Source organism: Typopeltis vanoorti, chromosome 13 (assembly GCF_054136105.1).
Source record: "Typopeltis vanoorti isolate ZY-2024b chromosome 13, IOZ_Tvanoo_1.0, whole genome shotgun sequence".
NCBI classification, from domain to species: Eukaryota; Metazoa; Arthropoda; class Arachnida; order Uropygi; family Thelyphonidae; genus Typopeltis; species Typopeltis vanoorti.
The window spans coordinates 106,086,867-106,112,558 of record NC_143561.1 but is presented as its reverse complement, the minus strand read 5'-3'; the positions used below and the strand labels follow the sequence as shown (position 1 = coordinate 106,112,558).

Below are 25,692 nucleotides of genomic sequence, written 5' to 3'. Positions count from 1 at the left end.
GCTGAATAACTCAGAGGAGACCTCCACATAGCCTTTAAAGCAATGCGGAGAACCGACCAGAGCTTCTGACCTAATGTCCAATCCTCACTTTCTCATGGTGCACTCTGTTGGGTATCCACCTCGATACTTAATGAACAAGGATTGGCTGGCAATTTGGGATTTAGCCGACCAAATTGTATTCTTATTGGCTTAAACCAGTATAGAAAATGATGGTACAACATGACGCTCAAGCCGGCAAAATTTCATGTCGGCTGGGGCGTCTCCCGGTTAAACAAGTCCCCTGTTGTTTTCGCCAGGGAACCAGGGCGAACAGCGAAAAGTCAGCTACTGGAACAAATCTGAAAGCAAACCCCAACTCAACATCACCAGAGTTAAAGATCGGTACTATCAACATAAGACGCCTGAATGGCAAAGAAATGGAGCTAGCTGAGGAATTAGATAAGTACCAGATCGACATAATAGGGTGGGACTGAAACAAAAAAAGACAAAAACTGGTGAAATCTTTCTGAGCAATAAATACAAAATGTTATATTCAGGCAATGACAATCAAGGAAAAGAAGGAGTGGTCATAGTATTCAACACTAAATAGGAGGCTAATCTTCTTGAATGCTAGGCAGTCTCAAGTAGAGTAATGTGGGCAGATATCAGAATGGGGAACTGGACAGTGAGACTTATTTGTGCCTATGGTCCCACAGAAGGTTCTACTAAGGTGAAAGTGGAGGAATCTTTTGAGGCTCTAGAGAAAGCTACTGACACAATGAAAAAGGAAAGGTTAGTCCTTGTTGGGGATCTAAATAGCAGAGTAGGAAGTGATTGTCAGACATACAAAAATATTTTGGGAATATTTTGAGAAAAGAGCAAAGCTAACAATAATGGCAAATACCTGTTGGATTTTTGCTCAGGACATGGACTGGTTATCACTAACACCATGTTTCAACATAAAAATGTGCACAAATTCACATGGAGAGAAGAGGCAAGGAATAAGAAAAGTCTCATTGACTATGTTATTGTTGATAGTGATGTTTTCTCCCTGTTGCAGGACACCAGAATGTACAGAGGATTTGAAATTGGAAGTGATCACTATTTAGTCTTCAGCAGGATAAAATTGAATTTCATACCAAGAAGAATTACATGCAAGAAAGTCATAAAGTGAATAAAAGTTGAGCAGCTCTCAGATGTGAACTGTAGACTAAAATACACAAAGATTTGAAGAAAAAATGAAAGAGTTGGAGAACAAGAACCAAACCTTGGAGATTCAGTGGCAAACCTAGAAGAAAACCCTGATTGATTCAGCCAGAGAGGCATGTGGTGAGGTTGTCTGCAAGGATAGAAAAATCAGAACTCCATAGCAGACACAGGAAGTTAAAGAGGCAGTGAAGGAAAAGAAGAAAGCATATCAAAAGTTCCTGGCAAATAAGTCAGCTTGTGTTCTTAGAGAATACAGAGACAAATGTAAGGAAGCGAAACACTGTGTAAAACTAGCAAAACAAAAGTTATGGGAGTACTTTTGTTTAGCTAGTTTGGCAAGAACATAGAAAATAAATATCAAGAAGGTGGTAAGATATTCTGGGGGTTTGCTGAAGATGCTTAGAAATGGAGGAAAGAGTGCAGTAAAAGGAGTTAGAGATGATAAAAATGATACGAAAACGGGAGAAAAAGATATCCTTGAAGTATGGAATAATTACTTTGAAAAATTGCTAAATAAAACAAGTAGTGATAGCACAGTGGTAAAAAAACATTCAACAGCCATACAGTCAGGAATACATATCCATACTTGAAGTAAAAAAGCCATCAAAAACTTGAAATGTGGAAAGGCAGCAGGAGTAGATGACATTCGACCAGAAATGCTTAAGTATGGTGGCATAAAAGTCTTACAGTGGCTGCACCGCATTGTTCAGAAAGCCTGGAGAGAGGGACGAATTCCCTATGATTGGAGTTGAGCTCTAATAATACCCATATATAAAATGGGAAATAAAACAGAATGTGTGAATTACAGAGGTATTTCCCTACTGAGTGTTCCGAGCAAGATTTATGCCAGTATACTTGAGAAACAGTCGAGAAGAATTGTGAAAGAAAAGCTTTGTGAAGAACAAGCACTGGATTCAGGCCAAATAGAGGTTGTCATGATCAGATCTTCATTTACGACAAACAGTTGAGAAAGCATGGAAATATAATAAAGAGATGTATTTACGTTTTGTCGTATATGCTACAGTTATATGGTGTCAGTGGGGCATTATATCAATCAATGCTTAGTCTTTATATGAGTTGCAAATCAGCAGTTTGAATTGAAGGAAGTACAGGAAGATGGTTTAATGCTAAATCTGGTGTGAGACAAGGATGTACATTATCCCCTCTGTTATTCATTATCTATATGGATCACATTATGAAGGAAAGTGGTATTAAACATGATATCAGAATTGGAGACATTAATGTCAGCTCTTTGCTTTATACTTCTAAATAAATCTGGCACAAGTTTGCAAGATTCTCTGACTAAATTGAATAACTGTTGTAATAGATATGGTATGAAGGTCAGCAATAAAAAGACAAAGACAATGAAAATAGGTAGAATCATTGAAAATGTCAACTGTGTTGTGAATGGGTAACCTGTGGAACAAGTAAAACATTTCAGCTACTTAGGGACGATTTTTACTGAAGATAGTAAATTAAATATGGAAATAGACAACAGAATCAACAAAGCTGGTATGGTAAGAAGTCAATTGAATAAATTCATATGGAATAAGAGAGAAATTAGTTGGAACACTAAATTAGCTGTTTACAAGACAGTGTTCAAACCAGTTTTAACTTATGGATCTGAGAGCTGTGTCAGAAGTAAAACACTTGACCAAATACTAGAGACTGCAGATATGAGAGTCCCGAGAAAGATTAGGGGTGTGAACAGATGGCATCAATGGCTATATCATATTAAAAACGAGGATATTAGGAAAGAACTTGACACTGTCAGCATCCAGGAATGCATTAGCAGAGCTAATCTCAGGTGGTATGGTCACTTAAACAGAATGGGTGAAGAAAGGTTAGCAAAACAAGTGTTCTTTGCCAGGTTGGCAGGGAAACGACCTAGAGGAAGACCAAGATATAGGTGGATTGATACCATACAAAGTGCCTTAGAAGATAGATTCATAAGATCTGATAATGTTGGAGTCTTGACAAGTAACAGACTGATTTGGAGGAAAATTGTAGATAGGAAGTTAATAATGATGTAAATTTTTCATGTAGTACTATCATATCCTGTATACCCCTTGAGGGTACATGTCAGGAATTTGATGATGATGATGATGAAGATGAAATATATATACAACATATTTGTACACATTTTCAGCATATTGTTCATTGTGGGAGGATGATATTTAAGACTGGATTGGTTTACTTTTATGGAATTGTTATTTTGTTTAGTGTTATTTAAAGGATTTTTATATTCTTTTAGCTGCTACCATTGCAATTACTGAATGGAGAACCAAATATCGAAGAAACATGAATAGACTTGACAATGCTGTCGAAGCACAAGGAGTTGATGCTCTACTTAACTTTGAAACAGTGAGTATGAACTTTTCTACTTTTATTACTTTGTGTACAGGATTATTTCATAATTCCTATTCAGAAATTTAAATGTATGTTCTATAACTCAAAACTAACAAAAAACACGAGTCTCATTGAACACGAGTTTGGAAATCTTGCATTTCTGAGAAGTTGCTTCAGAAATGCAAGATTGATAAAAGATAAAATGTTAAGAAATAAGCATAAATCCATTAATAACTGACATAAGAAATGCTGTCATTATGAACACCTGCTGCAGTGTGTTCAAAATGACTCTATTGTCAGCCATTCTTCTGTTGAGATGCCATACCTCACCATTGACGGCCTCTCATTCTCAAAAGTTAACTCAAACAAATGGCAAATGTCACTTGCACAGGGGAAAGCTATCAGACCAGAGTAACTGTGTGCCTGCAGTCGATCACTCACAGGCCACCATAACTATCATACCTTGCCTTGAAGACATTTGGTATTTAAACACTCACGTGCATTTTGAGAATGCATTCTACTTATCCACCACCCCTATGCAAAAAAAATCTTTTCACTTTCTTACTCACATGACTTTTTGTATATTTCTTGGAATGACCTCTCATTAATCTATGCAGTAATTCACCTGTATCAATTTGATAGGCTCCTCTCACCAACGTATGAATCTCAATCATATAACTTACATCCTTTCAATCAAATGGAAAATTCTAAATCCCTCCCATTCAAAAAAATAAAAAATAATAAATTACTAATTATATGAAGAGCCAAAGGCTTCAATTCGACGACATGAAATTATTTAAGTTAAGGGATATACATCCCATATTGTTTCATAGCCAAATATTCTTATTATTCATGAAACTCAAAGAGTTCCATGCAGAATATAGAAACTCAGAGTTTCATGCCAAATATAGAAACTATATAAAGTTCAACGAATCCAAGCTAAAGCAAATACCTGGATAGTGCAACACTGAGGCAACTCATAGTAAGAGTGGAGTAAGCTCCGATCACTATTCTTGGTATTTACCCATAATGTGAACTTAGCTCCTAGGAGCTGTATTACTGTTCTACATTATAAGTTTCTTATTCGGCTATGAAACAATATGTATATCCCTTAACTTAAAAAATAATAATAATTTTTTGTAGTTTCAGAAAAATAAAAGATTTTTAAAAATGCATTTCAAATTTTAAAAGGCAATGCAATTCAAAATGGTCATAATTAAAATATATATACTCTGTGTGTGTGTGTGTGTGTGTGTGTGTGTGTGTGTGTGTGTGTGTGTGTGTGTGTGTAGTAAGCAGATGATAATTCCCACTCTGCTAGGTTCTAAAGAGTTAGAGGAAAAAATAAAAAAAGATTCCTGATAATTTTCAATGTAACTAAAATGATAAAGTAGGGTAAATGAATCACAGGAATATCGGCAGCTTTTACATTACAGCTACCTAACGTCTTGTTCACTTTTTTTCTGTGATGTTTCTTTTTTCAGGCTATCACATCAAGCAATTACTTCGTGTTCTTTTCTCTCTCTCTCTCTCTCTCTCTCTTTCACCCCCCCCCCCCCCAAAAGCTCTGTGTGTAAACAAATATGTTTTTTTGAGCATTATACCTTTTATAAAAGTAACATGTCCCTTCAAATTGTGAAACCAAACTTTCTTCACACTGGTCATTCATTTCTCTGCAATGTATTCACCATGCTGGTTTAATCAGTGTCCGTTGCCAATTTCTATTTACAAATGAAGTGCTAGTTCAACAATAATTAAATATGTTTATTACAGGTGGTGCTGTGACATGTGGCTGGTGGTTGATTTAGCTGTATAAAGTTTTTTACGCGTTTTAGTGAAATTTTTGTTGAGAAGTATTTCTTTTAAAATTATGATGTTTAGGTTGAGCACATTGCATATAGGTTTGTGTAAATTGTCTATTGGTTTTTAGTGAGTATACTTTATGAAACTGTAGTGGTAGAGAATGTGCAAGCAACTATGCGTAATTTGAGTAGAAGCTTATTATAGTACTTTGTTGTATGCAACTGCTTAAGGATTTCTGTCGCTAGTACTATGATGCTCAATTTAGTTAAGGAATCTTAATATAAGGAGAGGGTTAGCGAGGGGCCAACCACCCCTCCTGTAAAAACCCTATTGGTTACGAAACAAGCACTACAGAAGCCTTGGAATTCGGATGCCTTTGCGATGATTATTATTAATCGTTTTGGGACCTAGAATATACAAAGTTTGGTGAAAGAAGGAGCTCTTTTTAATGTGACGAATGTCTTACGACAGTATAAAATTGGGACTTTGTGATGTACAAGAGTTGCGATGGCCGGGACATGGCTCGACCCACAATCAGAGGTACATGCTATACAATAGTGGTGACGACAGAGGACGAAAAGTACTCGGAACTGCATTTTTAGTTAGTGATAAATTTTTGTGTAATATTTTAGATTTTAAACCTGTGAACAATTGGCTGTGTACTATTAAAGTTAAGGGACGTTTTCAAAATGTGTGTATTGTGAACTGTTATGCACCTACTGAAGAGAGCTCAGAACCAGCTAAAGATTGTTTCTACGAAGTGCTTGAGCATACTTGTGCTAATCTACCATGCTATGACGTCAAACTAGTAGTGGGAGATTTCAATGTGAAGCTGGGGAGAGAGCATGTGTGGTGCCCTTTCGTGGGTAGTGAGAGCCTACATGAGGAGTGTAATGATAACGGATCCGACTTGCGAGTTTTGCCACCGCTACGGGATGCTTTGTAAAGAGCACTATGTTTTCGCATAAAGACGTCCACAAGCAGACCTGGAGATCGCCGGACAGTAGAACAGTTAACCAAATAGACCATGTAGTAGTGTATCGATGTCACCACAGCTCCATTTCAGATGTGAGAAATTTCAGAGGCGCAGATGGAGATAGCGACTGGTAGCCTATAGCCTATGATTTCAGGCATAGAATTGCGGTTCAGAAGCCCGCGTGTCCTACCATACGATTGGCATGGGACCTGGACAAGTTGAAAACAGCGGAAGGCAAGTGGGCATTCCATGTCAGAGTTGCAGAATCATTTTGGGGAGTTAAAGGAGGAAGAAGATGATCCGGATGGGATGTGGGACACCATCAAAAATATGGTCGCGTTAGCTGCCTTGAGAACTGTGGGAAAGAGAAAGAGGAGGAGAAAAGCATGGTTTAATAGAGAGCGTGAAGAAGCTGTAGCGAAACGAAGGGAAGCACTATTGAACTATCTAGCAAATAGCAGGAAGAAAGCTGCATATGAGAGGGTGAGAAGAGTGGTGAATACATGTCTACGCAGGGAAAAGTGGAAGTATCTTAATGAGAAAATGGCTAGTATAGAGAGAAATAGGGTGACGAATAATGGATAGGAGATTTTCCGGACAATCAAAGCCGTGCGAGGTGCCCAGACATAAGCGGCAACCATAAGAGATGAGAGTGGAAATCTGTTAACAAACTCAAAAGATGTTCTTGCTCGGTGGCATAGGTATGTCGCGAACTTGCTGAATGTCAATATCGGAGGATTATACTCCTTATCAAACTGCTGAACCATTTATTGAAGAGCCGACATTTAGTGAGATTACTCGTGCTATCCGCATGCTGAAAAATAATAAGGCTTCACGAGTGGACTGCATACCGGCTGAGCTCCTGGAGCATGGTGGGAACGTCCTGCTGGAGCAGCTGCACTGGCTCATCTTGATGATCTGGCGAGAAGAATGGCTGCCAGACAAGTGGAAGGAGTCGCTGATCATCCCAGTATATAAGAAAGGAGATAAGGCTCAATGTGGCAACTATAGGGAGCATCTCACTGCTGTCGACTGGCTACAAGTTGCTGTCTAACATCATGCTAATGCACCTCACACCATATACAGAAGAGTGCCTTGGTGATTACTAGATGGGCTTCAAGAGGAACCGTCCTACAATAGACCAACTCTTCACACTGCGCCAAGTTTTTGAAAAGTGCTGGGAATATAACCGGGAAGTTCATAATATTTTCATAGGCTTTTCTAAAGCCTATGACTCAATAATACGCCCAAAAATATGGTTAGAAGAGCTGGGAGTTCCTCGAAAACTCTGAAAAATTGTGCAGGTGTGCGTAGCTGGTTCGAGAGCAAGAGTGAAAGCAGAAGGTGACCTGTTGGACCTGTTTCAAGTACAGACCGGTGTGAAGCAGGGTGATGGGCTTTCTCCGATTCTATTCAATCTAGTGTTGGAAGAAATAATTAGAAACATACAGCAATTGGCAGATGGAGTTGACATGGGGGTGCAAGTTAGGATTCTTGGCTACACGGACCACCTAAACGTCATGGCGCATCAACGGGACGACTCAGTGGCATTGGTTACTGCTATTAAAGAAGCTGCAGAAGAAGTTGGCTTGAAGATAAACACCAAGAAGACAAAATACCTTTTTATGAGTTGCCATGCTGCTCAAGATCCAGAGTGAGCTGCACAGTTTGAGAGGGTGAAGGTATTTAGGTGCTGGGATTCTTTCGTGACTGAAGACAACAAAGTTGAGGCTGATGTCCAAAGTCGGGTAAATGCTGCGAATATGGCCTATTATCAGGTGCGTCCCCTTTTCGCCTCGCGCTTGCTGCTGTCTTGGACTATAAAGGTGGAACTATACAAGACTTTGATCAGGCCTGTTCTTCTCTACGGTGCTGAAGCATTGACTCTCACACCAAGACAAGCCGATCACCTGAAAGTGTTCGAGAACAAGATGCTACGACGTATCTATGGAGGGGTCATGGCAGACGGAGTCTGGAGGAGGTGGTCCAATGCTGCCATACATGCTTTATACAACTCGGCAGACATCTTGATGGAGCTGTGAGCCTGGTGTCTTTAGTGGCTGGGATATGGGCCCCGAAAGGACTGTGAGACAAGTGTGGGAGGCCTCATCCCGATCAGAAGACCGAGAAGGAAATGGGCAGATCAGGAGACCTGCAGGCTGTCGGACTGGAGACTAGAATGTGGCGGACAGTCGCAGAGGACCGTGCCCAGTGGTGACATGTGGTGCTTGAGGCCAAAAGTCCCCCTGGGCTGATAGTGCTTGGCTAATGTAATGTAATTAATATGTAGTGCACAATTTCACTGCATATGAACTTTTCAAGTCAAGTTACTGCGAATGAAAGTTGCTTGGCAAATAAATCAGTTTTCATCCTTCCTAACTAAATTATTTCGTTAACTTGTGTTATATCACATGTAATATCATGAGAAACTTCGACTGTTATAATAGAAACATTTTCCCATCAAGGCTAAGAGATATATCATTATGCAGAGATAGGAACTCTATGGTTGGGGCAGTGTCAGAAAGGTGCTATTTTACTTTACATATTTATATTTACATGATATTTTACTGAAAATAAGACAATGAATGAAAGCACATAGCTACGGATTTTTCAAGGGTGCCATTGGAAGAATAACCAAGCTATTCTTCCGATGCACTTCATTTCTAAAATTCCTTAATTTTTATAATCCCTATATATCGCCTCAGATCAAAAAAAAACGGCTTGTCAATAATTGCTGATTTTTAGGGTATACTACTTAAAAGTGTGCCGATGGATGCACTAAATTAATGTGGAGAACCACAGAAGTTATTTACAGTAATCAGTATAGGAAAATAGATTTTTTTTTTTTTTTTTTCTTGTGCAGCTGAAAGCAGATTGCTCTGGATATTGACACTTGAATGAATCCATCTGATCTATCATACGTTGGAAGAAGAAAAAAATTAAAAATTTTGAATTATGGCTTCTTTTTAAAAGGAAAATGAAAAATGTCACAAACCAAGAAATTGCATAATAAATTACATGGAAATAGTGAATATTAAAGATCCAACATTATTTCAAAGCTGAATGTTTGTACGAGAGCTTACGAGAATACAATCCTCGTAAGCTCTCAGGTTATTTTAAGTAGTGCAAGCCATGGCATAGGAGTTGAATTAAATTAGCTTGCACTACTATTTTATAACCACTTGGCAGTGGTTATAAAATAACATAACCACTGCCAAGCATCCATATATTCTCCTTTTATTAGTGCATTTGATAAAGGTTTTACTGGCCTGACAGCTGTTTCGAACTGGTTGATTCCCCTCAGAGACGAGGCAATTCAGTTCGTTCAAAAGAACATCATAGGTCTTAACTGAGATCTCAGTTACAAAGTATCAGTCATAGTACTTCACTCCAACCTCTTGATATCTGAATTGCCAAGGTCTGCATGCTGCTCCTGAAAACCTGAAGGAAAGAGGGGAAGGGTGTAGCTGAAGCCCATATCTGGGTGGGAATCTTCTTGAAGCTAATCTGCCTTGTGTTGTCTTTCTCTGCTCATGGTTTCATAGGACTCCCTTCTCCTCTAGAGACATTACATTACTTGTTTGATCTGAAGTTACTAAAGGTAATTGGAAGCTTCGGATAAATTTAAATTCCATTATTTCTTAACCTGCATAGTATTGGTGGTATACACCAATGAATACTACCAAAGAATACTTTCTCTTGAATATTCTTAATCATTCTAATGGTTGTTAATAAAGGAGTGATATATGATACCTGGGCAGAGGCGTAGCTAGCAGGGGGGGGGGGGGTGTCTACCCCGGGTGGCACTTTGAATCTTTTTGAACTTTCGCAGTTAATTCTAAAATACAGTCTCGAGAACTCATTTCCAAATATTGTAGTACTACTGTGAGTTTTCCTCACAACTGCTGTAAGCGTTGTTAGCTGTGAGAGGAGTTTTTCTAAATAAAACTGATTAAGAATTACCTATATTACTATGAAATAGACTTCACCAATGTCATCGACGATTTTGCTAACAGAAAAGCAAGAAAAATAACATTTCAGAATGTTGAAATTAAAGTTTTACTTTAAAAATAAACATAGTGTTTTAATTTATTTCCCTATACGTCGTTTTGACTTTTTATAGTATTTTTTGTCTGTATTGAGAGGGACGGCAAACTAAGGGATCGTCCCAGGCGGCAAAAGCTCTAGCTACACCACTGATTACCACTGGGAAATCAAATCCATCTTGTACAATATGATGCTTAAGCTCCACCTTTTGTTCGCGACAATTCCAAAAGAAATGGAGTAAGGGTTTGTACAGATCGGCTTCTCTATTTCCCCTGATACCTGTAAGATGGATGACGTGTCGTAGTGGAGGAATGACCATAATTTTGATGATGGTGGCTGTTAAAGAACACGTTCATAGAACTATTATCTCTGAAGGTAAAAATTAAATCATCTACATAGGTGAGGGTTTTTTACTCTGTGGATGGTTGGGTAGTGGTATTCCTCTTATCACGGTGGTATTGTTCATCCATCTCAGAAGTGGTTCTAATACCAGAGAGAAAAAGTAGTGGACTTGAAGGACAACCCTGACGTACTCCTTTGTAAAGAGGCATAGGATCTGATATGCAGCCATTTACTATCAAACTGGTTTTGGCTTCAAAGTAAATTCATTGATCAGCATAAACTTTCATCAAGCCCCGTGAGATATAAAATGTGGAAGAGAAATTCACATCTGACTCTGTCAAATGCTTTCACAAGTCTATGCTGAGTGCTGCCAAGGGATTCTATTTATTCTTGAAAAGCTGTATAATATCTAATAGCAGGAAGAGATAGTCCCATATCCTGGCTTGAGATACCATAGGTCTGTGTGCTGGCAAAAATACTGAGAGATTGACCTTCATTCGGTTATTAATCATTCTTGTGAATAACTTGTATCCCGGTGCACTCTATGTTATTGAGTTCACTGGGATGCTAGTTACCTGTGATTCTGTCATCTCTGTCTTTCTTAGGTGGGTGGGTGTGGGGGGGCGGATATTGTGTAACTCTTGGTGAAGTCTACTGGTATGTCCCCACTCTGGAAGAAATTATTAAAGAGCTAGATTAGTATGGGTAAGAAAGTGTTTCATTCTGCTCTATAAAATTCTATTCCCAAGCCATCTGGCCCTGAGCTTTCCTTGGCCTGCACTGCTTTAGCCGCTACCTTGATTTCACCTACTGTTATAGAGCTATTGTGGATCACCAGATGATCAGTCGGCAAACTTAGTTCGTTCCATATACCTAGAGTGGCTGCTTGCTTATCCAAGGAAGCTTCTTAGTGGTCAGTAAAAGCCTCCAGAATTTCACGAGTGTTGCTTACTGTGTTTCCGTGTGGCATGATTTCCTTGATGGCTTCTCTGTAGCGATCCAGAGTTGTTTTTTGTAAAAGATAGCAGAAGGAGCATCCACTTCCCTGAATTGCATCCTTACTTTAAAGTTTTCTTCTTCTGCTTTTTTAAGAATTCTCCTTTGAGACCACTTATAAGCAAAGGGTCTTCTCCAAAAACTAGGCAATCCCCCAGATTGCTCTAACCTCAACAAGTGGTCTGAAGGATCATTTAATTCACTACTTAGTGGTGGTTCTATTCAGTGGCAGGTTTCCCATACCACAGAAGAACCACTTATATCCCAGAGAAAGGCATTCACCAAAGAGACCACCCCAGAAAAAACTAAAACCTGCAAACTTTGTTATGTGCCGGGTATCTCTCGGATCCCCCAACAATGAGTGACGCGAAGGATCATTTAACTCAGCAGTGGTTCTACTCAGTAACAGGCTTAGTGGTAGGGTAAGTCTAGTATTTGGATAAGATCCTTTATTTATACAGCAGTCTCCTAAGAGAACCAACCAGTTCATAACAGCTGTCAGGCCAGTGAAACTTTATCAAATGCACTAATAAATGGTGAACATACAGATGCGTGGGCAACTGTCATGTTCTTTTAAGTAGTGCAAGCTAAGGCAACTCCAATGCCAAAGATCATATTCTCATAAGCTCTCTGTGCAATATAATAAATGTTTATTACTATTGGTCACTTCTGCATATAGCAGAGTAAACTTGTGAAACCTATCACACTGTCTTAAAACGACTGTTTCATAGTTGAATTTAGCAAACTATTAACCAGTACCCTTCCCCTACCTCTCATTCTCTTCTTCTTGGCTTCCTGTATTAGGCAATTGTTTCCCTGTAATGTTTACAAGGGCTAAAAAAGTCTTCTGTCCATCTTATCCTGGGTTTTCCTCTTGCTCAGTGTCCCTTTGGTTTATGTTATCAGGCAATATTTGGCCACCTGTCCTCATTCATTCTTTCTATATGGTTTTTCCAGTTCTTTCTATAGTTTGTGATGTCTTCTGTTATATTAATTATGGATAATTGTTTTCTTCATTTCTTATCTTGTCTATTCTTTCATAGCCTGCAAGCAGTCTTAGGAACTTCATTTCTGTAGCTTCCATTTGTCTTTTATCTCGTTCTCCCCAAGTCTATGTTTCACTGCCATATTTCAGAATTGGTTTGGCTATTGTTTTATATATTTTATTTGGGTTGTTCTAGACATCTGTTTTCTGATCTGTCTGTTCAAAGTTCCAATGACTGCTAGGAATTTTTGCTTTTTACATGCAGTGTGAATTTCTCCATTGGGGCTTATGTAATTTCCTAGATATTTAAATTTGTTCACTTCTGTTACTTTGTTGTGAATGACTGGTTTGCATCTTTTAATTTCTTTACCTTGAAATGCTGTTGATTTTGTTTTATTTATTGAGATTTTCCTGTCATACTGTTCTATTGTTTTGTTCAATATGTGTAGATTTTTCTGTAATTGGTCTTCATTTTCAGCAAAAATAACTAGACCGTCAGCATACAAAAGGCTGGTTAATTCTTTATTTTCTATTTTAATTCCTATGATTTCGTTTTTCTTTCCTCCACTCTCTTGAAATTTTTTCCATATATATATATATATATATATATATATATGCATGCACAGTTACACACCGAGTTATAAGTAATGCATTCCGTAAACCGTTGCGTAACTCGAATTTTACATATTATACTTAGGAACAATTAGTGTAATTAGAGACAACTCAAATGACACACTACACTTAATGGAAAAACACTGCTCCCACAGACTATGCTGCATGCATGCAAACAGAACAGATTTATTGTAGCCACCAACTAAGCACATATGTCCTTATTGCCGCTTTCAAATTTTCACTTCCAGAATATATGTGTAACAGTTGTTCATAATAGTCATTGGATACAGAAAGTGCTTAGTTTATGAAAAGCCAAATGCATATATATATGTATGTATGTATATACAGTGGTACCTCGACATACGAACTTTTCGAGATACGAACTGTGATACTTTTCTTTTCAAATGAACTAAAGCCTGTTTTACATTAGGGGGTGCGCCTTTCCCTTCGTTATCTGAACTTCTGCCGGTACTACAGCGTGAGATGTCGGTAGATGCGGCCTTTGCTGAAAGTACCGACGGAATACTATCGCTGACGTACATTATAACCGGCAGCTAGAGTTGAGGATGGCCCAAAACAGATCGAGAATAGACAAGGGAAACTGATAACCATAGTGACCCACCACATGGATGCAGGCTTATGGCAGATTCGAAAGGTAGTTCAAACAAAGAAGGACAGTTCCGATGGACCTGGAGACCTACCCCACGAAATGGTAAAGTACAGATTTTGTTGTATAATTACCCAGTCGGTAAAAGGGAAGAATTATTGCAGTGTATTAATCAAGTGTGGGCAGTACTCAAGGACTTTAAGTGATTATTTAGTAGTGTTAATGTCCATAATACAAATTGTTAGGAATGATTATAGATGATTGTGACTAGTTTAATATGCAAGATTAACACAGTAGGTAGAATATTGAATAGAAAGGTATGATGTGTATATTATGTGTGCTTGTAGTGTATTAATTGAGTATGGACAGAATTTAAGGACTTTAAGTGATTTAGCAGTGGCTAATGTCCATAAGACAAATTGTTAGGAATGGTTATAGATGATTGTGTCTAGTTTAATATGGTAGATTAACACAGTAGATAGAATATTGATTGGGAAAGATTAATGTGTATATTATGTGTGTTAATTCTCTAACTTGAAAGAAGAGTTTGGTATTCATGTATTAGGGTATCAATCAGTTTGATACAGTTTGGTTGTGACTAGTTTAATATGCAAGACTAACATAGTGGGTAGAATATTTTAGAAGTGTACATTATGTGTGTTAATTCTCTAACTTGAAAGAAGGGTTGATTGTTTTTGCATTTGAATATTAATAAGTTTGATATAGTTTGATTTACCATGCCATTGAACTAATTGAAAGTAAGATTGATCTAAGTGTATATTATGTCCTTAGATTCCAATAAATATGCTTTTTTCTTTTATACCTGAGTTTTGCCTGTGATATGAACCAAAACTACCACTCATTAATTCGAACCATAGCGGGAGGGAGAGGAATTGAAAGAATGGTATAATATGTTATAGAGGCTACGACTGCAAACCTGAATTTACTTAGCCATAGTAGAGTATTTGAATTATGAGTATAAGCAATAAATTTATTCTCCTTGTGCACCAAAGGTCTGGAAAAGTCTCCCTGAATGAGAGTCCCCTCTATTCTAAGATATTGGCTGGCGCAGCGTTAAAAAAATAAATTTGTCAATATCTGAAGAGGAGACGGCCCCAGGTAGAAATTAGAGGATTTCTTATAGTAAGGAATTACCCTTAACAGTTAGGGTATGCACGTGAGTAAATTTAGGAATCGGCCAGAGATATAGAATTTGCTTTCCTTATAGAATGAATGTGTAAGAAGTGATACAGATATTAGAGCCAAGAAGATTTTGTAAGTAAAGTAGGGAAGTAAAATAATGGAAGAGCAACGATATTTAAAATGGCGCACACGGTGATACATAACAATGCCAGTGAGCAATACACCACATGGCAGCGGAAGATATAAAATGGCACAGCCGGTAGGATTTAATTTAATTAAGAAATATATATAGAAACTATTAAATTAAGTGAGCAAGTTGTAGGTCTAGACAGGCAAGAGTGAAATTTGAAAATTTTGAATTTTAATCTAAGAATTTGTGACTGGTAAATTATTGTTATGGCTCTCAGTACTACCACTTGCATGGATGATATAGAGTTTTTCAGAACGGTGAATCCACAACAGGTATTCCCGCAATTCTCGGATGAGGACAGTGACGATGTATTGGCATTTTTTGCCTAAATCGAGAAACTAAGTAAGTTGGCTAATTGGTCTGATATTCAGTTGTTAATCTTACTTAGGAGTAAGTTGGTGGGAAAGGCAAAAAACCTTCCTATATTCCTCCCCGATTCTGAAGGAAACTCTAGAATATGATAAGTTTAAGGAAACGCTTAAACGAGGATTTGTATCCCAACAGTGAAATGTGCAGAAGAATCTTCAGAGGAGCAGACCTCTATAAACAACCTGGGCTCAGCTGGCTCCGGCTGTCAGTACCCAGTTAGGGCCCCTACCTAGAGTTACAAGGAAAAATAAAGGATTCAATCGTCTAGCAAAGGGAAGCAGCTTTGTCAGTACTGACACAAGGTTGAAGTCTCATGATGACAGTAAAGCTTGTGATTAGAAAATTGCAGATGGCAATACAGTTTATTGTGTACGTCTATAATACTGCAGAACAGAAAGCAAATGGAGAAACTACTGCTCTATTCTCTCTCCAGACTAACCACCATGGCGAGCAAATCTACACAAATGGCCCCGAGTTACCGGCGTCCCTTAAATGGGATAGGGGTGCGAAGAATTCCTGGGCTCAACATGGTGCGCTCAGTAAAACTAGGAACCTGGAATGTCAGAACCTTGTATGAAGCAGGTAAGCTAAGAAATGCTATCCAAGAAATGAAAAGACTTGAAATTGTAATTTTAGGAATGAGTGAAGTTAGGTGGCCAGGATCAGGCAAAACTCAAGTCAATGACATGACAATGTATCACTCTGGAAGTTGTGAAAACAACCATCAAAACGGAGTTGGAATAATAATAAACAAAGAGATCAATAAGTCACTGTTGAGCTTCATCCCTTACTCAGATAGGATGATGTTATTAAAACTGAAAGGACAACCACTAGATGTTAATCTTATACAAGTCTATGCCCCTACTGCTGACAAGAGTGATACAGAGATTGAAGAATTTTATGATCAATTAAAAGAATTAATGAAAAATACAAAAAAGCATGATATTAACATAGTCATGGGTGATTTCAATGCTAAAGTTGGGAAAGGTAGAAGTGGAGATGTAGTTGGCGAACATGGACTGGGCACAAGAAATGAGAGAGGTGACCGTCTTTTTCAATTCTGCCAGGAAGAGGAGCTAATAATCACAAACACATGGTTTAAGCTACCACCTCGAAGATTGTATACTTGGCGATCACCACAATGGGAATATAGTCAGAAACCAAATTGATTACTTACTAATTAATCAACGATTTCGAAGTTCTATAAAGAGTACAAAAACCTATCCTAGTGCAGATATTGCTTCTGATCATAACCTGCTGGTGGCAGAGTTACAACTTAGACCTGAAAACTATGCTTAAGAAACATCAACAAAAAAGGTTTGATTTGGGAAAATTAAAAAACGCAGAGATAAGAAGCAAATTGAGTCAAGATCTGAATCAAGAGCTAGCACTTATCAAGAATGATGACATCATGAGGGTTGATGAATCGTGGGACAAATTGAAATCTGTCTTCATAGAGAAATGTACCAATACCTTATGCCCTAATAGAGCAGTAAAAAAGAAAGATTGGATGACTGATGAAATTCTTTCTCTCATGGATCAACGCAGATCATATAAAAATCATAATCCAACAAAATATACAGAGGTTCAGAAAATTATTAAACACAAGATCAAAAAAGCAAAAGAAATCTGGATGAATGAAAAATGTAAAGAAATAGAAATTCTACAGGAAAAACATGACAATTTTAATCTACACAAAAAGATGAAAGAGACCTCAGGTATATATAAGAAAAAACAATTCTGTATCCTTCGAAACAAAAAGGGAGAAATTATATCCAAAAAGGATGACAAAATACAAGAATGGGTGAAATATATAGAAGAACTCTTTACTGATGACAGACAGAACCCAGAAAATACTTATGAACATATGGAAGGTCCATGCATTCTAAAATCAGAGGTAGAATGTGCATTGAACTCAGCTAAAAATGGTAAAGCCCTAGGACCAGATAGAATACCGGCAGAAATAGTAAAGTTATTAGAAGGTGACAACATTAACATGTTAGTAAAGCTATTTAATAAGATCTACGATACAGGCATAATCCCTCAAGACTGGTTACAGTCGACCTTCATCATGCTACCTAAAAACGTAAATGCAAAAACTTGTAATGACTATAGAATGATCAGCCTAATGAGTCACGTTCTCAAAATGTTTCTGAAAATAATTCAAAAAAGAATATACAGAAATGTGAAGACACCATCAGTGATACCCAATTCAGCTTTAGAAACAGCTTGGGAACAAAAGAGGCCCTTTTCTGTTCTCAGATCTTATTTCAAAAATGTATTGACCAAAACAAGGTAATATTCATTTGCTTCATCGACTTCGAGAAAGCATTTGACAAAGTCCAACATGCTAAAATGATTGTACTATTAAAAAGAATTGGATTAGATGGTAAAGACATCAGGATCATTGAAAACTTATATTGGAACCAAAAGGCATCTGTTCAAGTTAATGACATTATTACAGACTCCATTAACATCAAACGAGGAGTAAGGCAAAGACGTGTGCTGTCACCTCTTCTTTTTAACATCTACTCAGAAGCCATATTTCAAAAAGTCTTGGAAGGAAGAAAGGAAGGGATTAGTGTAAATGGTGAAATCATCAGTAACATCCAATATGCCGATGATACAGCTCTTCTGGCTGACAATATTCGGGATCTTCAAAATCTTTTGGAGCTAATAAATGCAGAGAGTGAAAAAATGGGATTAAAAATAAATATCACCAAAACTAAATTCATGGTCATAAGTAAGAAACCAATTCTTAATTTAGCACTTTCTTTAAATAGGAAACAAATAGAAAGAGTGGTAAAGTTTAAATATCTTGGATGCTGGTTAAATGAAGATTGCAATCCAGAAATGGAAATAAAAGTTAGAATTGAAATGGCAAGAAAAAATTTTCTCTTGATGAAATCAACGCTGTGTAACCGCAGTTTAAACTTAGAGCTTAGAGTATGCATGGTTAAATGCTATGTATGGTCTGTACTGCTGTATGTTGCAGAAACTTGGACCTTGAAGACAACATCAATAAAAAGACTTGAAGCCTTTGAGATGTGGTTATACAGACGAATGTTAAAAATCCCATGGACAGCAAAAACGTCCAATCAGGAAGTACTGAAACAAATGGGGAAATCACGTGAACTTTTAGATACCATAAAAAGAAGGAAAACTGCATATCTTGGTCACCTACTTTGTAATGAAAAATATAAGATACGTCAATTGATTATAAAAGGGAAGATAAATGGAAGAAGAGGACAAGGAAGACGAAAAAAATCTTGGCTGGCAGATATCAGACAGTGGACTGGTATGAACTCTGAGAGACTGCTCAGAATAGCTGAGAATCGCTCAAAATTTGCCAAGGTGGTCGCCGACCTCCGATAGGAGATGGCACTCAAAGAAGAAGAAGGAAACGCTAATCTCACAATTTTCAAGACTGAGGAGTATTGGACCAAATCTCTGGAAACTACAGGGTAGTGCTCAGAAGGACAAAGAAAGTGTAACAGACTACTATAATCATTTGCTGACCCTAGCAAATAGTCTCAGTGTATCCAGTGAAGATAAGTCACATCTAGACTGGGCTGTTCTGCTACAGTTCAAACAAGGATTAAGATCTGAGTTAAGGGAAACTGCATATAAGAGAAGATTGACTAACCTAGAGGAATGCTATAAGGCAGTGAAAGAAAAGGAGCAAATGCTGGGAAACATTTTTCCCACATCTAAATTAATGCAGTTTAATATGGTTAAAGAAAGTAGTAATTCAGGAAACAATGATAATTTAGAAAAGGGGCAGAAAAGGGAAAAGGAAGTGTATGGAAAACAAGCGAGTAAAGACAAACATAAATCCAAAATTGTTAATCTGAGAGCTAATTGTGATGAGTGTACTGTAGCAGAGATTAATCAGATTAGTAGGGAGGAAATTAGCTCTATGATAAAACATGAGGTGGACCAATCACAGAAGTCTGTAATGGATCGTCTCGATGCTGTGTTACAACAGTTGGCGACCTGTTCGGTTAAATCCACAGAGCCTCCTGTTATGCATGCAGACGAGATTAGAGAAACTATAGGAGCAGAGGTTGAACGACAAAATCTGCCTTTGTTAAGCAAAATTGACGACGTGATGAAAAAATTTGAAACTATGACTGAGCAAAGACCCAGTGTCTGTAGATCTCAGAATCAATATAGTCAAAGAAATTTTAAGGAAAACCCTAGATGTTTTAAGTGTTATAGGACGGTGCACATTGCAAGATACTGTTATTCTAATAGAAGGCCCTCATGGGAAAATAATAGAGGATCAAATTTAGGGTATGTGAAAGGTAATAATAAGAAAAGAAATAAAGATCATAAGAGTGAAAGAGAATCAAAATTAAAAGTTAAGGACATAATACAAGAGTCATATTGTGATGTATTGTTAGACACCGGTTGCCAAGTCTCAGTAATTTCTGGAAAGTACTTCCAGGAGATAAGGTTACGCATATGGCGGGGGATTCGAAATCTCCATAAACCCATCAAGCTAACAGGAGTATCATTGTTCCCAGTGTATATAGACAAAAAGGTTAGGTTGAAACTATATTTGCCAGAATTTAACATGTGGATTTGGCAGGAGTTGCTGGTGCTCCCTAAGACATCCCTTACACAATTTTGGGTAGTTTTAGGAACTGACTTCCTAGAGAGGTATAAGTTCTCACGTAATCTATCCAGAAATGAGATTAGTCTAATGGGAAGGAAACGGTTTGGTAGAGTAAATCATGGAAACAAAATTTGGGATAGGAATGAGAGATCACATAAAGAGAAAATGCAGGGAAAGGGTAATCCCATACAGAAGATTGAAGGACATGAAATTGAGTGAAACAGTCAGGATGAGTCTCAAATTACGCCAATGGCTGAGGTAAAGTGTATAACTGAAACAAAACAAAGTTTGGGTGTTGGGGTAGAAAGTAAACAAGACAAAACTGAGGAAAATTTGGGGCAGAGGGGTCCAAAACCATCAGAGCAAAATTTACATGTAATTAATCTAGAAGTTACTGTACCAGACAAAAGAAGAGAACTTCCCCCCCCCCCCCCTGGAGAACATGCAGGAATAAACATGAAAGAACAAACAAAAAAAAAATTTTTTTTTTATGAGGGAGGATGTCTTTGTTATGTCAGAAGACATAACATTATTGCCGCTCAAATAAGAAAACTAATAATTTGCCAGAAATCAAGGAACATGTATAAAATTGTAATTTAGTATTGTATAAATTTAATTTAGCATTGTGAAATTGCAGTGTTTAAAGTTTTGTAGTTACTTAGTAGGAATTTGTATGTGAACAACTATCCAATTGCTAGACAAAAGAAAATCAGTATACTAAACTAAATGTGTACGGCCAACTCCAGTATATCTATTATGTAGAATGGTGCTTCCCCCCCCCCTTTCATTTCAACTGTAAAGTTACGAGAGTTTCGGTAGGTTGCCACGAGTACACTATGTGCTGGGAGAAGCAAGGAGTGTATGACGCATGCGCGCATGACGACAGAAGGAAACAGCGCATAGTTTAAAAGCGATGGCATCGCTACGCACGTGGCTTTTTGAGATGGTTTTTCTGGTGCTGATACCTGTGCCATGGATTGTCCGGCTGGTAGTGAGCCTCCACATGGTTCCCTTCGTAAGTGGAGAGTATGATCGTATGACAAAGAGAAACTGCCAGTCAGAGACAAAAGAAAGTCCAGCAGATTTTAATGGTGGAAAACAAGAGTGAAGAATTCCAATCGAAGTACAAGAGGGAAAAGCAAGGTAGTAGTCCGATGTAATATTCTGAAGTGGCCCAGAGAGAAAATGCTGTAAACCGGTAAGGTGAACTTTATGTCTACTATTTAGTGAATTAAATGTGAAGATCAGAATTGTGTGATGAGAGACATTCCTAGAACTGTGGCCTATTATAATGAAAGAAAATATGTCAGTAGACTCGTAATATGTGTTTGAAAGAGAATAATTTAAGTTTTGTTAAGATTTAGGAAAGAGATAAATGTGTAAATTGGATAGGACTGTTAAGGAAAATCTTGAATGAATTCTTGTGTGATTAATAAAGAGATGAAACTAAGTAACTAAACTTTAAGATATTGTATTCTGTGATATAAAATTTAGATTAGGTATTGTGAGATATGAAATTTCAAGAGTGTTTTATTTAAATATGTGCATGAGAGTGTGATGATTTGTATATGTATTCTAAATGAATGATTGACTAAGCTTTTCTATATGTATTTGTATGATATATTCAGTGTAATTAAATGTTTTGTTATTATTATGAAATTTGTCTTCTGGCGATAGAGCTCGGAATCAACATTACAAATTCTGTTTACTTATAAATTTCCTTGAATGCAACCTGAAGTTAATTTTCTTGTAAGAATTTTAATAAGTTTCCTATTAAAATTCTTCATGTGAGGGTACAGTGCAGATCAACGAGGTCAGTTAACTGCAGTGTGATTAAACATGAAGATTTTCTTTAATATTCTGTTGTCTAGATTATACAATTTGCCAAGGATATTTTCCACACCAAATACTTCAGTATACCAGTGCATAATGTAGTCTGTAAAAATGTATGAAATACTATGCATTTAGTATTACGCCTTCAGTACAATGTGTACCTTTTGGTTGTAACAGCTTGGATATTAGTTTTCCATTATAGATTATGATCTATGTGTGTGTGTCCAGATAGTGGTAGCTGTAGACTCATTGAGGAGCTCTGCAAATGCAGTCATTTGTGGAGCACACGAAGTGATATCATATTTAATTGACAAGACTGCTTCTCTCCCCTTCAGTTCAAATAAGATAAATTTAGTTTTCTGATGCTCATTTTGATTTTCTTTTTCACTGAATCACGTATGCTGGATTAATAAATCAGATTCCTCATCATATTCCAAATTAATAGAAAACTATTGCCGTATTATCAGTATAGCTGATTAAGTTTCCTTTAAGTTCCATTCAACAGAGGTCATTTATATAGATAATAAAAAAAAAAGTCTCAAGGCTACTTTTATCTAGAACTGAGCCTTAAGGAACACCAGTTTTGATGAGTTGGTATTCGTTCAAGCTGCTGTTTCTTTGAACTGCTTGCTTTCAGTTTTCTAAATAAGATGGAAACCATAGTTCGTGGAAAGTCTCAGAAAGAATTTTTATTTCCAAACTTAATTTGACTTAAAAGTAATCTGATCAGGAATAATCAATTTTATTTTCAAGAAACAAAGACTCTGATACAGATAAATGATTCGAACACATGCATTCAGTTTATGTTACCAGGAGTATTTAATAAAACAACTTTAAATTTGGTCAGAGCGACAAATGTATCTTTTATGACTTTACAAGTAAACATCATAACACCACAATAAACATTATGGTATCAGAATGGGAATAAGCCTTTTATCCCCCCGCTTGGAGGTTTGTAAAATCAAAGGGCAGAGCATGATTTCCTTCAAGGACAGTTGTAGCCCAAAAATGAATTAGAATCACATTTGTTTACAAGATATCTACATTGTTTATATGTGCCAAACCATGGGAGGTGATAGTGAAGTAAATCCCATGCAGAAAACAAATCTTTACATTATATATTATTACTCACTTGGTTGAAAGTGTTAGAAGCTCACATTTCAAACATGGAATGAGTAAAACAATTCCAATATTAAGCTTTTAAAATTTAACCATAACTATTTAATGGAGTGGACAATGTTTTCTTGTAAAAGTCTGAATTTGATATAAGTGGACTGTAATTAATATTGGCACAACAAATGTGTGAATTTCAACCCAAATGTTATTGTTGAAAGGAAGGTATGAAATAGAAAAAAGTCGATTTGGTTGAAGCGTATTTACATGGTAGATATTTACATATGGAAAGACGTTGAACTTCTGGTCAAATTATATAAAACCACGTTATCATGTTATGGGTGTGTATGGGTTTTCTATTCACACCCAGGTTTCACAACAACAACAACAAAAAAACTCCATTCTAAACTTATTTTCTACAAAACTGCAGAAACTGAGAAGAGAAATATTCTACACCTTATTTAATGAAACTGCTGAAAAGGACTTCACCATCCTACTTTTATCTAGTTGCCAAGAGCCTTTATCAGGATGTTTCACCCGAAGGTGAGTTAGCCTGTCTCATATGAGGGTTGAAGTTTTTTCCTCCTTGAAACTTGGGTTTTTCTTGCCAAAAAACAAGCGAATTGAATAAAAAAACACATGCAGTGATTTAAGGCCAGTTGCTTCAGCCTTAATTCAAAACAACTCAACCCAATTCCATTTTCCTTTAGTGCTGTGTTTTTTAACCATGGTCTGCCGACCATTGGCATCCTTCAGAAGTTCGAATGTGACTTCCAACCACTTCTCGTCTAAATATAACAACAGATGAGCATGTTTCTAAAAGCTTTGTAAGTTTTTTTTTTTTCTGATTCTTTATTCATCGTTCCATTTTATTATTTTCCAAGAGAACATTTTAATTATTATTATTATTTTTTAAACAAACTGCATCGATCATCTCCTCAAAACCCAGATGTGTACCCACGTGTATGCTTATCAGTATTCTTAGCTTAATCCTTTCCTTATTAACTGCAATTACTTGCCTACAAGGACCTTTGTTTGTGATATTAGGGCATATGGCACTTCTTGTTCAAGAATAACAGAAACAGGAGTAAATATGTGAAACATAGTTGAAAAATCTTCAGGAATGATTTTTTTTTCAAGTTTTCCAATATTTTTACTCTGAATTCCTATATATTTTATTGTTATCTTCTGAGAAATCCTTGACATCAAGGGATTAATTAATTAAATAATAAAAATAATAATATTATTATTATTAACAGTAGGTGTATTATAATCAGTAGTAGTATGTGCATCATTATTATTAGTAATAATAATGATTAATGCTCTTTCCCCTCATCCTCCTCAACCTAATGATTGAAGAACAATAGGAATTATTAGGAAGAACAATACATTTCTTATTGTCTTTCTTGTCCAATAATCGTTTCGTGTCTGTGTGTGTTTATGGGACTGATTTCCTTTTTCCCCCAGAGGAAAAGCAAGCCACCTCCGTAAGTTTGTTTGTTTTTGGCTTGCTAACTTATCTTCAGTTTAAGAGGACCCGTTGAAAATTATACATGTCGTACATGGAATTCCAACCCAGGTCTTTCTAACTAAAGGGCTTCGTTTATGCTAACTGAGCTACGGAATCTCCATTATTATTATTATTACTACTACTAACAATAATATGTGACAAGTTTTAAAAGAGGTTTACCGTGAATAGACATATAGATACAAAATTAATAACGGAAAACTCGCGTACGAAGATTATTTAATAGTATAATTTTCGCCTGTGTGTCACAGGCATCTTCAGTACATTTTTAAGCTCAAATTAAACAATAGCTGACAATTCTAAAAAGCGCCGCTTAAGTAGCTAGTGTAAAATAACTAAAAAGGTCAATAAATTTCCTAAAAAAAAAAAAAGTATACAATAAAAAGTTAGGAAAGATTAGCTGATTTATAAAGTACTATCTCCCATAAAGGGGATAGACATAAACCATCGGATCTGTTTAAGTTCGGAGAACGAAGTAAAGGTTCACATGTTTCTTTATAAAGGCGTTCCATGAGGAACCGACTTTTGTGAAGGACTCTTGTCTTTCTCCAATGAACTCTATGTCTAGTGAAGATGGCATGTTCTGCAAGTCCAGAATTTTCAGGTTTAAAGTATTCAATATAAGATTGGTGTTCTTCTAGTCGAATAGAGGCAGATCTTCCTGTTTGTCCGAAATAAGATAATCCACAAGAGCACGGAATCAGGTAGATACCTGGATAATTAAGATGCCGAAGCTTGTCCTTAGGAGAAGTGAGAAAAATGAAGATTTTTCTAAATGGTAGAAAGGCAACAAAAATATTCAGTGGTTTTAAAACTTTTGCTATACATTCACTAATGCCCTGTACATAAGTGATAGGAATGCGCATTGTTTCTTCTGTATTTGAAGAGGAAGACATATTAAAACTACTCAAAGCTCTTTTAATGAAGCAATTCTTATAACCATTAGATAGAAAGGAAGAAGTAATATATTGCAGTTCTTTCTGTAAAAGA

At 36.8% G+C, this 25,692-nt stretch overlaps 1 protein-coding gene across 2 annotated transcripts in view; it reads left to right on the top strand.

Annotated features, from left to right (window-relative positions):
• The window catches only part of Hmt-1 (ABC transporter ATP-binding protein/permease Hmt-1), a 318,374-nt gene that overhangs the window by 184,671 nt on the left and 108,011 nt on the right, over positions 1–25,692 (top strand). For both annotated transcript variants that reach the window (XM_090402438.1, XM_090402439.1), the window contains exon 9: positions 3,443–3,552. In XM_090402438.1, the coding sequence (XP_090258564.1) occupies positions 3,443–3,552 (110 nt within the window). The remainder of the gene's footprint in view (positions 1–3,442; positions 3,553–25,692) is intronic.